At 44.8% G+C, this 13,905-nt stretch overlaps 1 protein-coding gene across 6 annotated transcripts in view; it reads right to left on the bottom strand.

Annotated features, from left to right (window-relative positions):
* LOC147026494 (uncharacterized) overlaps positions 1-13,905 on the bottom strand; it is a 65,329-nt gene that overhangs the window by 46,512 nt on the left and 4,912 nt on the right. For 5 of the 6 annotated variants that reach the window (XM_085881950.1, XM_085881948.1, XM_085881952.1 and 2 more), the window contains exon 3: positions 6,110-6,376. The exons of the other annotated variant lie outside the window; for it this stretch is intronic. In XM_085881950.1, the coding sequence (XP_085738076.1) occupies positions 6,110-6,376 (267 nt within the window). The remainder of the gene's footprint in view (positions 1-6,109; positions 6,377-13,905) is intronic. 6 annotated transcript variants of the gene reach the window in all.

The following is a 13,905-nucleotide window of genomic DNA, read 5'->3' as shown; positions in this document are numbered from 1 at the left end:
GCAAAATGTACATTAATATGTTGCGAACATTTTCAGACATTCGGCCACTTGAAATTCTTTCTTTATGTCCGCCATATTGGATTTCAAAATGGCCGCCACTTGAAATCGACATTTGCTATTATCTCTGGACGTAATGCAGCTATTGACTTGATTCTGGTATCTAAATGTATGTTTTTGGGGGCAAGGAATCCAATGGTACCATTTTCAACTTAATATTATCTATCACAGTCTGTTATATAATTTTATTTGGCAATTATCTAGGCAAATATTGGATTCAACACAATACTTTGAAAAGAATGTCTTAGTTCTGTAAATATAAAAAAAACGATACTAAATCACTAGTAACAACTCAGACAAGCTCATATATACTGGCAGTCTAAAATATAAATTCATATCCAATTAGGAAACAAAGTGACCCATTCATTTGTGTTTTTCATATGCATATTTTATGTAACATTACATTCATATTGTCAATAAATACCAAACATGCATAATCCCCTTTTCCTAATAATCCCCATAAGCAGATACAGTGGAAGTGGCCAGAAAGCTATGGTGAAGACCAGATAGTGGTGATGTTTGGTGGCCTCCACATAGCGATGGCGGCACTGAGGACACTGGGGGACTGGCTGAAAGGGAGTGGTTGGGTGCAAGCACTTGTGCAAGCCGAGATTGCGACAGCAGGGACTGCAGACTCATTTCTGCGAGCATCCCATGTGTTGTGCACAAGAAGAGCACATCAAGTGACTGCAGCAACACTGTACATCCTGCAACACCGTGCCTACAACCACTACTGTCTGGGAGAAACCAGGGATGCAGAGGACCTTCCGGAGTTTGAAGACTGGTGTTGCCAGAGAGGAGAAGACATCCCCCAGTTTCACTACTGGGCAACCATGCTGGAACTAGAACTGTTGGTTCAAGTGTATGTGCGTTCTCTCAGGCAGGGATCGTTAATGATGTACCTTGATGCTCCGACAGAGCTGGTCCCCTGGTTCCATGCACTGGATCACACCCACTATGCTAGGTGGATACCAGTGCATCTGAAGGACATGGCCGAACTCACCATCAAACACCCAGATGTAGCCAGGAAATTCAGGGAAAGCCACTTCACCGTTCAGGAAACACAGAGGGTGTTCTCTTCAATCCCGATTGACCAGGCACATGAGCAGAATAATACCTGCATCAAAGGAGACGATGGAGCAGTTGGGCTCACTGACAACCCAAGTGCCCTACGTCGCTGGATGGTTGCGGGACCAGAAGTTGCCAGGGTAATTGAAGAATTCCAGGATGGGAACCAACACTGGAGACGGCAAACAGCAGACATGTCATCATGATCAGACGCCAAGTGTACAGGCCTCATTTGTGAAAGATGTTTGCTCTCTCGTCAGTGTCATAGAGGAGATGGGCAACCCATTCGAGGAGGAGAGTCAGGAAGTAGTAAAATTGGACACAAAGGAGATTGCAGATCCTGCTGCTGTGGAGACCGTGATGAATGCCAAGAGGATTAGCCAAGAGCAGTTCGAGGCTTTCACCAGAGAGTGTCTGTTGGACAGAACAAAGGCAGTGGACGCACCCATTCCTCGTAACAAGCTGAAGGTGTTCAGCACTTCCACTCCAAGAAGCCAGAGCATAGGTCAGCAACAGCTTGCCTCCATCAAGAATGACCGTGAACCCTTCGCACGCCTGCACATTGGCTGCCAGAAGAGGGATGGAAACCTTGAGGAGTTCTTTTGTCACGAGGATCAGGCATGTCCTCCTGCATTGTCTGATGGTGGAAGCCTCTGCACTGGTACCAAGAGTGATCTCCTCACATGCGAGGAAGAAGTCTCCGACGCAAAGACAGAGACTCCTGTCATGACCTGTATTGTGCTTGATGGAGCAGCCATCGTCCAGATGCTGAAGCCGGCTGCATCAAAGACCTTTGAAGAGTATGCATAACAGGTCTTAATCCCATATATGTCCACGAAGCTGCAAACAGTGTCACGCCTGGATCTGGTCTGGGATACTTACCTTGCTGATTCACTGAAAGGTAGTACACGTGCAAAGTGGGGACAAGGTGTGCGGAGACGTGTGGTGGCTGCCGCAGCCATACCAGGAAGCTGGCAGAACTTCCTACGAGTGGACAGCAACAAGACCGAGCTGTTCAGGTTCCTCTCAGCAGCTCTCATGGAATGGTTTGACCAGGAGGACAAGTAACTCGTCATTACTGATGGAGAGGCAGTGCTCAGCAAGCCACTACTGCCAGATCTGACCTCACTCGCCCCATGTAACCATGAAGAAGCTGACAGTCGGATGTTGCTGCATGCATCTCACGCAGTCCAGCATGGACACCATGCAATACTCATCCGGACTGTAGACACCGATGTTGTGGTGCTAGCAGTATCCCTGGCACAGGAGTTGCAACCAGAAGACAAACTGTGGCTGGCATTCGGAACAGGCCAGAGTTTCTGATACCTAGCAGCACACGAAATAGCAGCTGGATTGGGACGAGAGAAGGCTCGTGCACTGCCAATGTTCCACGCTCTAACTGGATGCGACACTGTGTCTAGTTTTCATAGACATGGCAAGAAGACTGCGTGGGCAGTCTGGATGGTACTGCCAGAACTCACTGAGGCGCTGCTGCTGCTGTCCTCTGCACCTCGTGACATACCAGATGATGCAATGCGCATCATCGAGAGGTTCGTAATCCTCTTGTATGATCGAACCAGCAAATGCACAGACATTGACAAGGCCAGGGGGAAACTCTTCGCAAGGAAGAACAATGTGCAGCTCATCCCTCCAACGAAGGCAGCTCTGGAGGAACATGTCAAGAGAGCAGTGTATCAAGGTGGACATGTGTGGGGTCAGATACTGCTGCCAGCACCAGAGCTCCCTCCACCAACAGACTGGGGTTGGTCAAGGACTGGAGAAGTACAGTACACACCTTACTGGACCAGGCTAACTGAGGCAGCTCACAGCTGCATTGAGCTGGTTTCTTGCAAGTGCAAGAAAGGGTGTGTGAGGTGCTGCAAGTGCAAAAAGGCTGCCCTTCAGTGCACAGCCCTCTGTGTGTGTGAAAGGGACTGCACATGACGATGAGTCAACAACATACATGTACTTGTGGCAATGCTGAACTTGTTAACATGACACTGTTTATGTACACGTATCTTCAGTACCGGTATCTACCTAGCCTCAGATACCAGTACACCTAGCCTCAAATACTCGACCATGTAGCATGTCAGTATTATACCTAAGACATTTACAGAACTAAGACATTCTTTTCAAAGTATTGTGTTGAATCCAATATTTGCCTGGATAATTTCCAAACAAAATTATATAACAGACTGTGATAGATAATATTTAGTTGAAAATGGTACCATTGGATTCCTTGCCCCCAAAAACATACATTTAGATACCAGAATCAAGTCATTAGCTGCATTACGTCCAGAGATAATAGCAAATGTAGATTTCAAGTGGCGGACATTTTGAAATCTAATATGGCGGATATAAAGAGAGAATTTCAAGTGGCCCAATATCTGAAAATGTTCGCAACATATTAATGTACATTTGTGCCAAATTTGGTGCTTGTATCACAAAATGCACGACAGGTTTGCTATGCTGCTACACTATCACTCTCTCTCTGTCTGGGTCGTCGACGTCATCCTCTCTGTCGGGGTCGTGTTGGATTATACTCGCTCTCTTGGTGGTCGAGGTCGGGCTCTCTCGTCTTGGCGTTGGGCACCTGTCGGTGAAGGCGCGGGCCGGTGGCGAGTCTGGGCGACGCTTGGAGACGCAGACGGGAGGCGCAGCCCTGCCGGCTGTGTGGGGCGAATCTGCGGGTCTGGCGAGGGACGCCGGAGAGAACTCACCAACCACATCATCGCAAAGGCCCGAGAGCAGGCGCAGCTACGCTCGCTGCCGTGGGAACAAGGCATCGCGACCTGCCCACCGTCACACCTCGAGGGGGCAGGTAACCAGCACGGTCTCGCGGGCCTTTTCGGTCATCCACGGCCCACGACCATAAAGGTTTATGAACCCCGTCTACCTCCCTGCCTATGGGGAGGGTTTTCCTGTTGTTTTTGTATGCATGCTGTGGCGCCGTGTCCTGTTAAGTGTATGTACATTCTGATTGTCGTCGGTTGTATTGCTTTTTATTTGCCTTGCTTGTATATTGCATGATTCCTTGCTTGTGTTGTGTGTGCAATATGTGTTTTATCACAAATGTCCTTGTGTGCAACGTATCCCGTTCGTCGCGTCCTCCTTTCACCACATTGGAAGTGCCATCTTGCATCGTGGAATGAGTAGTGGGTTTTGAACACCCGAGTAAAGAAGAATCTGAACCGTCGAGGTCGGCGATAATACCGCTCGGTTATCCCTGTAGCACGGAACGAACCGCTTAAGCGTGTCCGAAGCCGACCTGCGGCGTGGTGCAACCTCTCGGTAGGTTGCCCGCGCGGGCATTTAGGTATATCGACATTCGGCGATTCACCGTATTTCGCGCGGGTAGAATGCGGACTGGGTTGTGGTGAGGTTAAACCCCCACCCGTGACTGGCTCCTGGCAGTAGTTCCAGGAGGGTCACGACTGAATTGTCCGTCCGGTGGGCGACGCGGCTGCCATTAGAGGTACGTGGCCGATCGCACGCAAGGCGGGCCAGAATTCCTAACAATATTTTCGTAAGGTGTATAATATGGAGAAATTAACGAAGGTGGTAACCATTTTTTTTTCTTCTTCTACAAACGGCCTGTATGGCCTGTTCCAGTTAAGTTAAGGCATTGTTGAGCAGGCCAAAACAAAATGGTGGCTTAATACTCCTGTGAGGTGACAGTGGGCTCACCAATATGTCACACCACCATCTTTGTGAGGCTTCTTTGTTGTTTTATTTTGATGATTAGCACCCCATTAGTTATCTTCAAAAGGGTTGTTTAAATTAACCTAAACACCCAGTTTTCATTCTTGCACTCTCTCGGATTTCCTGTGTATGCATGCAAAATTTGAGGCCGTTAGGTTTCATGGTTTTGGAGATATGGAGGACACAGACACAGACATTTATTATGATGGATGAACATGGGAGATTGACGATACAAGCAGTTCAGAACAAACCCTGTAAATCAACAGGCACAAATGGAGAAATGGGGCCGGGGAAACTTATGTACATGGAAATAATAAATAAATAAACCCGAACCGACACTTGGGGCCACGGATCACACTTATACAAACGTTAAAATTGCAGGGAAGGACTTTCCTTTGACTATGACGTGCAAGGTGGAAGACATTGATGCTGCCCAATCTGGAAGCCAGCGATGAAGCAAACTTGCGATGAAGTAAGCCAACGATGATAAGCACGTCAGGACTTGCACCCTGCACCAGCCCTCATGACCCGTCATCTCTCCTCCTGCATGCCGGGAGCTCTGGTGTCCATCCTTTCAGCCTACTTTCATCCTTCTCTTTCCCTGTAAGTTCTGTTGTCTTTGTTCTCTCCTACATCTCTGAGGTCACCTCTTCTTTGTCCTGTGAGCCAAGAGCTCTGGTGTGGACTTTCTTTCCTCTATCTCCAAGGTTCTTCTGCATGCTTCTTCTTCCTCTTGGACGGAGTCCTATCCCAGGCCGTACTGCCCATGGGACGGCCCCCCTAAAAATATTTTTTTCCCTTTATTCCCAACCATAACAGCACATTATGCCACTGTGGCTGGAACACACTGGTCAGACAGACAGCGATGGCCTTTTCGTACACGTGTGGCATTTATGATTTTTGTGATGGAAGCCTTCACCTGGCCCCACTCACAACCAAGAGATGTTTAGGCATAGCATTTTTTTGTACCATAACTAACCCGTCTACAAATTACATACGCTGCCTCAGCATCATGTGTCACAAAACGACTTACTCTGACAGGTCCCTGAAACATGGCAATCTATCCTACTTGAAACACACGGATCATGTTACACTTACCACAGTCTAGCTATTGACCCCCCCCCCCATCCCCACTTCCACGTAACAATATTTTTATGGAATAAATGCAATTTGCTTAGTTGCACATCAACTTCAGTGACTGAACAATAGATGCACAATATGTTTTTTTTTCTGTGGTTCAGAAGCAAATCAAATGTAGTTTCAAGGAATACAATGCACTCGCCTTCCCCGAGACAGTCACGGAGTCGTTCATCCCATTCTATTAGGCGACGGTGAGACTCAAAACCAAGCAAGATGACCTGGAGAGGACACACGATGGCCAACACATTCTCACAACCTTCTGCTGTTACTCCAGCCTGAAGGCCACAGATTCCATCCAACAGAAGTTCACTTGTAGTCTCCAATGTACCTCCTCTCTCAGGCAGTCTCAAGCGCCATTCTTTGCGATTCTCAACTGAGGTCCCTTTATGTATGACCAGAATGAGGCAGTCTGTGAAGCAGAAATACAACATACTAATAAAGTAAGATGGCATCTTTAAATTTATCTTCGTGATTCAAATTAAATTATAAACAAACATTTGAACCAAATCAAAACATAAACTGGAGAAACTACGATTTTTTTTTTACTTCCCCAATTATTCCCACTTTCTCATGTGTTCGGCCGAAGGGGAAATTTTGTCCTGTGTCTTTCACAAAATGGTTAGCCAGACCTAACGTTCGAATGAAGATAGCAGAAATGTGGAATTTGTTCACGATGCCAGCCATAACTCACCCACTCTTCACAAAGACACCATCTTCAACATCCATCAACTAATGCTACCAGATGAAATACCCAGTTTAAAATCTATCCTAGGGACGGCGCACTTTGTGTTGCTGCATCCTGTCTGCGAAGCACCAATCTGACAGTTTTATCGTCCTATATTTGAATCAAACCCAAGCTAAACAATTCAAAGGTTTGTGTGCCATCTGTGCAACATCCTATCAACCATAAACTTTGTAGAAATATTGAACATCAACCAGTTCCATTTTACCAGTCATTACAGATAAGGTAATGAAACCCATTAGTCAATAAAACCCACAAACACATTCTTGTGCAAACCACATTGCAAAGTTGACCTCCAAAGCCAGTCGCTGACTGAGCATCCTCCATTGTGCAAAGTCCTTCCTTTGCACACCTGAACTCTTATTCACCTGCAAGGCTTTCATCTGCAGCTTGATGGAATACTGATCTCCCCTCTGAACTGGTTCCACTGCTTCACACCTTGTTCACCTTGACACCGGGGAAACCAAGGCCTTCAAGATCATTGTAATCTCCCACAATGAAGCTGAGTCGATGGGCCTATCACTTTGCCATCAGAGACAGGTCAGCAATCTCTGTCTTCTTCCACCTCCTTACTGGTCTTGACCCTCTGCCCTTTCCATGCTTTGTCCCCTCTCCCCACCCCATGTTTCTGCATGTTGAACATGGTCCACCAGTAACCCCCTTTTAGTATAACTACCGAAATCCAGAATCACTGCTCACCTCCACTCAATTTTTCCTCTCCCCCCCCCCCACCCATGGAACCAACCCAACTTCCACATTCTCTTCAACATCATCGTCCCTTCAGGTATTCAAGACAGCTGTTCATCATCATCTCAGATAATCCCCCATCCAAAACCATGATCTGTTCTGCACCTGCTAAACCACCCCACTCCTCATCCCCCACAATTTTTTTTTGCTTCTGGGTCAATCTTATCCACCCTCTGCATTCTCCCCTACACTTCATCCTTACCTGAGTATCCCTTGTTGTTGATCTCAGTTTATTTTGTCCCTCAGCCCTACTGTTGGCATTCTCCCCTTTTCTTCTGCTCTTCCTTTTATTATGTCCTAATGCATTCTGTGTTTTAGCTCTTCCATGAGTCTTGACTGTATGCAAAAAAAATCGGTGGTTAAATTTATGTTGAAATGCAATTACAGTCCAATGAGTTGTACATGTAAAGGAGAAGTAATCGATGATTCAGGGTAGAAGATAAATAAACAGCAATAGAGGCAAGTAAACAATCAAGGAGCAATCAACCAACACCTTCGTGAGTATCAAAGTTTCCAGGTGCATTTCAGGAGCAGAATATGGATAAATAGAAAAAGCTCAAGATATTTTTGCAGTCTCGGGGCTCGAACCGACTAAGAGGGGGAGAATCCCCAATTTATCTCAAACTCACTTGGACCTGAGGCCACTGGGAGTGAATAACTTGACCCCACGGTGGGTTGCGATGCAACTGCGATGCCTATCATGCAACTACAAACGCCAATGGAGCGAACACGAGTCCCAGTGTCCGTCCGTCTAACAACCGTTTAACTGGGGGTCATGTGGCCTCCTGACCGGGAAACGCACCATCGGCAAATGTGCTCCTTCCGTTATCTGGTGATCTTGAATGTGGCCGAGCTGTGGGATCTCCTTCAGAGTAGGGGGAGTTTGAGGTTATGTAATTGTACTTAATGTCTTGATTGCTTTACATGTGTGTAGGAAGATATCGTGTCAAACTACAGTCTGTATTAAATAAAAGTGCTTGTACTTATGTGTGGTGTGAGGAGAGAGAGAGAGAGAGAGAGAGAGAGAGAGAGAGAGAGAGAGAGAGAGAGAGAGAGAGAGAGAGAGAGAGAGAGAGAGAGAGAGAGAGAGAGAGAGAGAGAGAGAGAGAGAGAGAGAGAGAGAGAGAGATAGAGATAGAGATAGAGATAGAGATAGAGATAGAGATAGAGATAGATATAGATCTCACAATAAAGGGAATGTAAGGAAGGGATCGGCACATGCCCGCATCAAACGGCGGCCAATGCCTTGCCGACAACCTTCCATGTGCAAAAGAAAAGTAGGGGTGAATCCTAATCAACCCGTTCCAATGCAATTTGGATCCCACTGACCCATCTAAAAGTAAGGGTCTATTCTAAGCAGTTATTACGGAAATAACTACGCTGAAGGACCTATGTGTCGTGAATGCACATTTACAATCGCGGTTTCTCAAAACCACAACAAAATGTTTATGAGACAACACAAGACAAAAATATGCTGATATCATACAGGACTGTCGGCAAGAGCTACAAGAGGTCAAACTTGGGAAAGTCACTGAGAAGATGAGAGAAAAGGACAGAGAGGAGCAAATGTGGGCAGGAAGTGTTAACTTAGGGATTGTCACAAGGAAATGATTTCTGGATAAATGCACGTGAACTTTAAAGACTGGAGACAGCCAAAGCAAGATATGACTTCCGTTTTTAAAACTACTGGCAATTTAACCAAATTGCATTTTCTACCTAATAATGATTTTCTTTTTTTCAAATAAGGATGTAAAGTTAAATAAATTGATAATGATCAGATCATATGATTCATAGTTTTTGAAAATTCAGTTTAATATCAGTTTTCAGTTTCCACTTTGCTTCAGTGTTGACCGCTCTCTTTACTACCCCACGCACACGAAACAAAAAGCAGGGTGAAGCAATTGGTTCATGTCCATCTGTCTGTCCACCCGTCTGTCTTTCAACGTCACTTTATGATCGAGGAACAACTTATTAAATTATATATTATATTTTGAACATGAATCGGAACATGAATGGGAAAACAAACTTGTCGTTTTACAGTACTTTGTCTCTGAATTCGTCCTGATGGCACATGCGCAAAGAGGAGTGAGATAATATTTTTTAGCTCACCTGGACTTTAATTCGGTGAGCTTATGCGATTGAGCAGTGTCAGCCAGTCAGTCAGTTATTGAGTTTGTAAACACTTCAGTCGTGAGATCGCTTGAAGCAAACACATGTTTTTGATGAAACTTGACTACGAGCTTCATATCTGATGCCTAACGTAGCTGTATTGACCGCATCAAAATCTGCACTCATTAACGGGATGAAATCAGGCCTGAAACGCTGAAATCAGGCCGAAAACGCTGAAATCAGGGCTACCTGGCAGGGGGGGGGAGGCATTGCATCATCATGATCAGATCCATTCCCTCAGCCAAAAATATGACTTGGAAACATGTATCGCTGTAATCAGCATCGAGAGAGCTTCCATTCAACCAATCACATGACCATATTCTGCGTGTGAACAAAATTTTGATATTTTATGACTTCTGACTGTTGCTCCTGATCCAGGTGAGCTTCAGGAACCGTGATCCTATTTTTACTCTGTCTGCAAAAAACAAAATTGAAAATCATTCCAAACAGGAAACTTACTCTTTTAAGGACGTCATAAAGGACACAAACAACAGGCATGAATAACTAATGTAACGTGTTGGATAAGGTGGTGTAATCAAGAAAATGGCGAGATATTTTGGAATTCATTTATTTATACGACTTTTGCAATCTTTATTTTATTTAAATTGAATTATATATTTGAACACTGAACAACACAAATGACCTTCTTGTCACTTCCAAGAACCTCCAGTTTAGCAGTATTTAGACATCTTAAATAGGGTGGTTTATAATGGTGCTTCAATCGCACTAAACTTCTGGAATTTAAAAAACAATTTTAATGTCATTATTTTATTAAAATTGAAGTACTGTTGGACCTCACTATTCATGGGGGATACGTTCATGAAAAAAAATTATGCGAATGTCGAATCTGCAAATGCCCGGGCATTGTTTCAATTGAAAAATGGGGATCGGTTTGTGATTCATGATGGGAAATCAAAAATCCCGTGAAAAACAGCGAATGCCCCCATAAGAATGATGGGAAATCAAAAATCCCGTGAAAAACAGCGAATGCCCCCATGAAAAAAAAAAACCGTGAATATGCAAAGCACAGGGCCATGATGTCAAAGCAAGGTCGCATTTCATAAACTGTGACTTTGTGGGGTCCATGAATAGCAGGGTCTGACAGTATATATTTGAACACTGCAAGGGGTATCATGTTCTATGAGCTCTCTTGTTTTTCATATGCGATTGTTTTAATTCACTAGTCCCACTTATTTATATGACTGGTAGTTACATTTGTTTAATTACACTGAACAACAAATTTCAAAAAATTTTTTTTACTGGAGATGTGTAAAGTGATTAAGACTAATTTGGGTACGCTGATTTCAAAAATCATAACCGTTTTGCTGTATCACGTCAGGATTTTCAGGAACAGAAATATTCCCATTGCCTAGAAGTCAGGATTTCAATGAAATTTACATATGTCTTTAACATGTCTATTTCGTACAATTGTTGTTAACTTGTGTTATATTTCTTTCTTTCAGATAAAGATGAGTAGGCGTTCCTGTACCAATCATCCTGACAACTTCTGTTATGTCTGTGGTCGGTATACCAAAAAAGATCAACAGCGAAGTATATCTACAGCAGTGAAAATGAAGGCCGCCTACTTTCACTACTTCGGGTGTAAGGTGGGGGACCAAGAACAGAGCTGGGCACCACACATCTGCTGCACAAGCTGTCACACAACCTTGACTCAGTGGTTGGTGGGCAAGCGCGCGAGCATGCCATTTGCGGTGCCCATGATATGGCGTGAGCCGCAGAATCATCATGATGATTGTTATTTCTGCTGCACAAGCATCGCCGGCTTCAACAAGAAGAATAAAGGTCACATCAAGTACGCTGACTGCGTCTCTGCTCGTAAACCTGTGCCTCATGATGATGAGAACCCCGTTCCAACACCTCCAGCTGATCAGAACATAGCTGTAAGCAGTGGTGAAGAGGATGGTGATGATGAACCTTTTGAACTCGACACTCAAGAATCACACCTTCTGAACCAGGGAGACTTAAATGATCTTGTAAGAGATCTCTCGCTGTCAAAGGCGAAGGCAGAGCTGCTTGGATCAACGCTGCAGCAGTGGAATCTACTTGAACCTAACACCAAGATATCCTTGTTCAGAGCACGTCACAGAGACATGGCTGAGTTCTTTGAGATGGAAGACACGATGACATTCTGCAGTGACATCAACGGTCTGTTGAAAGAACTTGGGTGTGATCACGATCCTGCAGACTGGCGCCTCTTCATCGACTCGGGGAAGAACAGCTTGAAGGCTGTTTTGCTCCACAATGGCAATGAGAAACCATCAGTCCCACTGGCTCATGCGTTCGGCATGACAGAGACCTATGAGACTATGCGGCAGCTGCTTGATTCCATCAAGTACAATGACTTCAACTGGCACATCTGCGGAGACTTGAAAGTGGTGGCGCTGTTGTTAGGGCTGCAGTCAGGCTACACGAAATACATGTGCTTCCTTTGTCTCTGGGATAGCAGAGATGACAAGAATCACTGGACGAAGAAAGATTGGGAAGAGCGAAAAGAGCATGTACCTAGTCGACACAACGTGAAGCATGTCGCCCTTGTCGACCCAGCCAAGGTTTTCCTTCCACCACTCCACATAAAGCTCGGCTTGATGAAAAGTTTTGTACGGGCAATGGATCTGAATGGGCGTGGGTTTTTATACCTCAAGGAAAAGTTTGGCAACACCTTGTCGGAGGCCAAGATCAAGGCTGGTGTCTTTGTTGGACCGCAAATCCGACAGATTATGAAGGACGAAACTTTTCCCACAACTCTAAACCCCAAAGAGCTGGCAGCGTGGAGGAGCTTCAAAGCTGTGACGGACAACTTCTTGGGGAACGAGCGCGCGGACAACTATGAAGAAATAGTGCAGCAGCTGCTGGAGTCCTTCAGGAAACTTGGCTCCAGGATGTCCCTGAAAATCCATTTCCTACACCAGCACCTGAACTTCTTCCCTGACAACTTGGGAGCAGTCTCGGACGAGCACGGCGAGCGATTCCACCAAGAGATTTCACTCATGGAGACGCGTTACCAAGGGCGGCACAACCCGGACATGATGGGCGATTTCTGCTGGTTCCTGCATGTGAAACTGACACAGAGCAGCACAAACGCAAAGCCAAATGCCTAAAGCATTTTTAATTACATTCTAGTGGAGTTTTTTCTGTAATTTCTATAATTTTGAAGCATTCATGATGAAATAAATGAATAAATGAATTTTTGTAAATTTCATTGAAATCCTGACTTCTAGGCAATGGGAATATTTCTGTTCCTGAAAATCCTGACGTGATACAGCAAAACGGTTACGATTTTTGAAATCAGCGTACGCAAATTAGTCTAAATCACTTTACACATCTCCAGTAAAAAAATTTTGATGTTCAGTGTTAGCATTTGCCTGATCATTTTTGCTTTTTTCAATAGTCTCGGTGATCATATAGTGTGGTATTATTTATTATGAGTCATACCTATATGCTCTGGAGACAGTGCACTGACGGAGCAGCAATAACAGAGGTTGCAGCTCGCAGGTCTGTGAGATCAGCTGAGTCAGGATGATTGTGGGAGGGAAGAGGGTGGATGAACTGAGGGAGGAGATCAGTGTGCAGATCAGCTTGACAGTAAGATTAAGAGCCTGCTGAAGTGGGCAGGAAATCTGGTCCGGATGGAGGAAGGTAGATTTCTGAAGACAGTAGATGTGTTGAAAGAGCAAGACAGGAGAAAAAGGGATAGACTGCTGTTGAAATGGTAGGATTGTGTGAAGAGGGATGTCAGAAAGATGGAGGTGGCCATGCTTCCCATGATGGTAAGGTTACATGTCATGTTCACACAACCACAGGGAAACATTTCTCCAAGGCGTCAACCACACTTTAATTTATTATTATATGGCTTCATACACGAGCAGAACGATTTGGTGTATTAGATTTCAGCAGCATGGACTATGTATTTTTCACCAGCTAACATTTGGTGGACACTTCAATGGTGCTGGAATAAGTCAGTATTTGAATTGTGTAAAATAGACAGGATCTTGGAATGAAATATTTTTCTTTATTGACAAAAGCATATTAGACAGTTATCAACTGTTTTAGGACTGTAATAAACTACATATTTTGCACTTCTGTTTAGAGGACAAATAACTAAGGTGGGCTTATCCTTTATGGTTTACCACTATTTTTTGCTTGAAGCTGGGGTAATATCCATCCGTCCATTGGGACCATGCTCTGTGCAGAGCATTGGTGCTGCTGAAGCAGACTCCTTGGCTAATTTACACAATCCTGGATGGGTCGCCACTCCGACA

Source organism: Eptatretus burgeri, chromosome 5 (assembly GCF_056783735.1).
Source record: "Eptatretus burgeri isolate ZD-2024b chromosome 5, Ebu_testis_v1, whole genome shotgun sequence".
NCBI classification, from domain to species: domain Eukaryota; kingdom Metazoa; phylum Chordata; class Myxini; order Myxiniformes; family Myxinidae; genus Eptatretus; species Eptatretus burgeri.
This window is presented reverse-complemented; position numbering and strand designations above follow the sequence as displayed.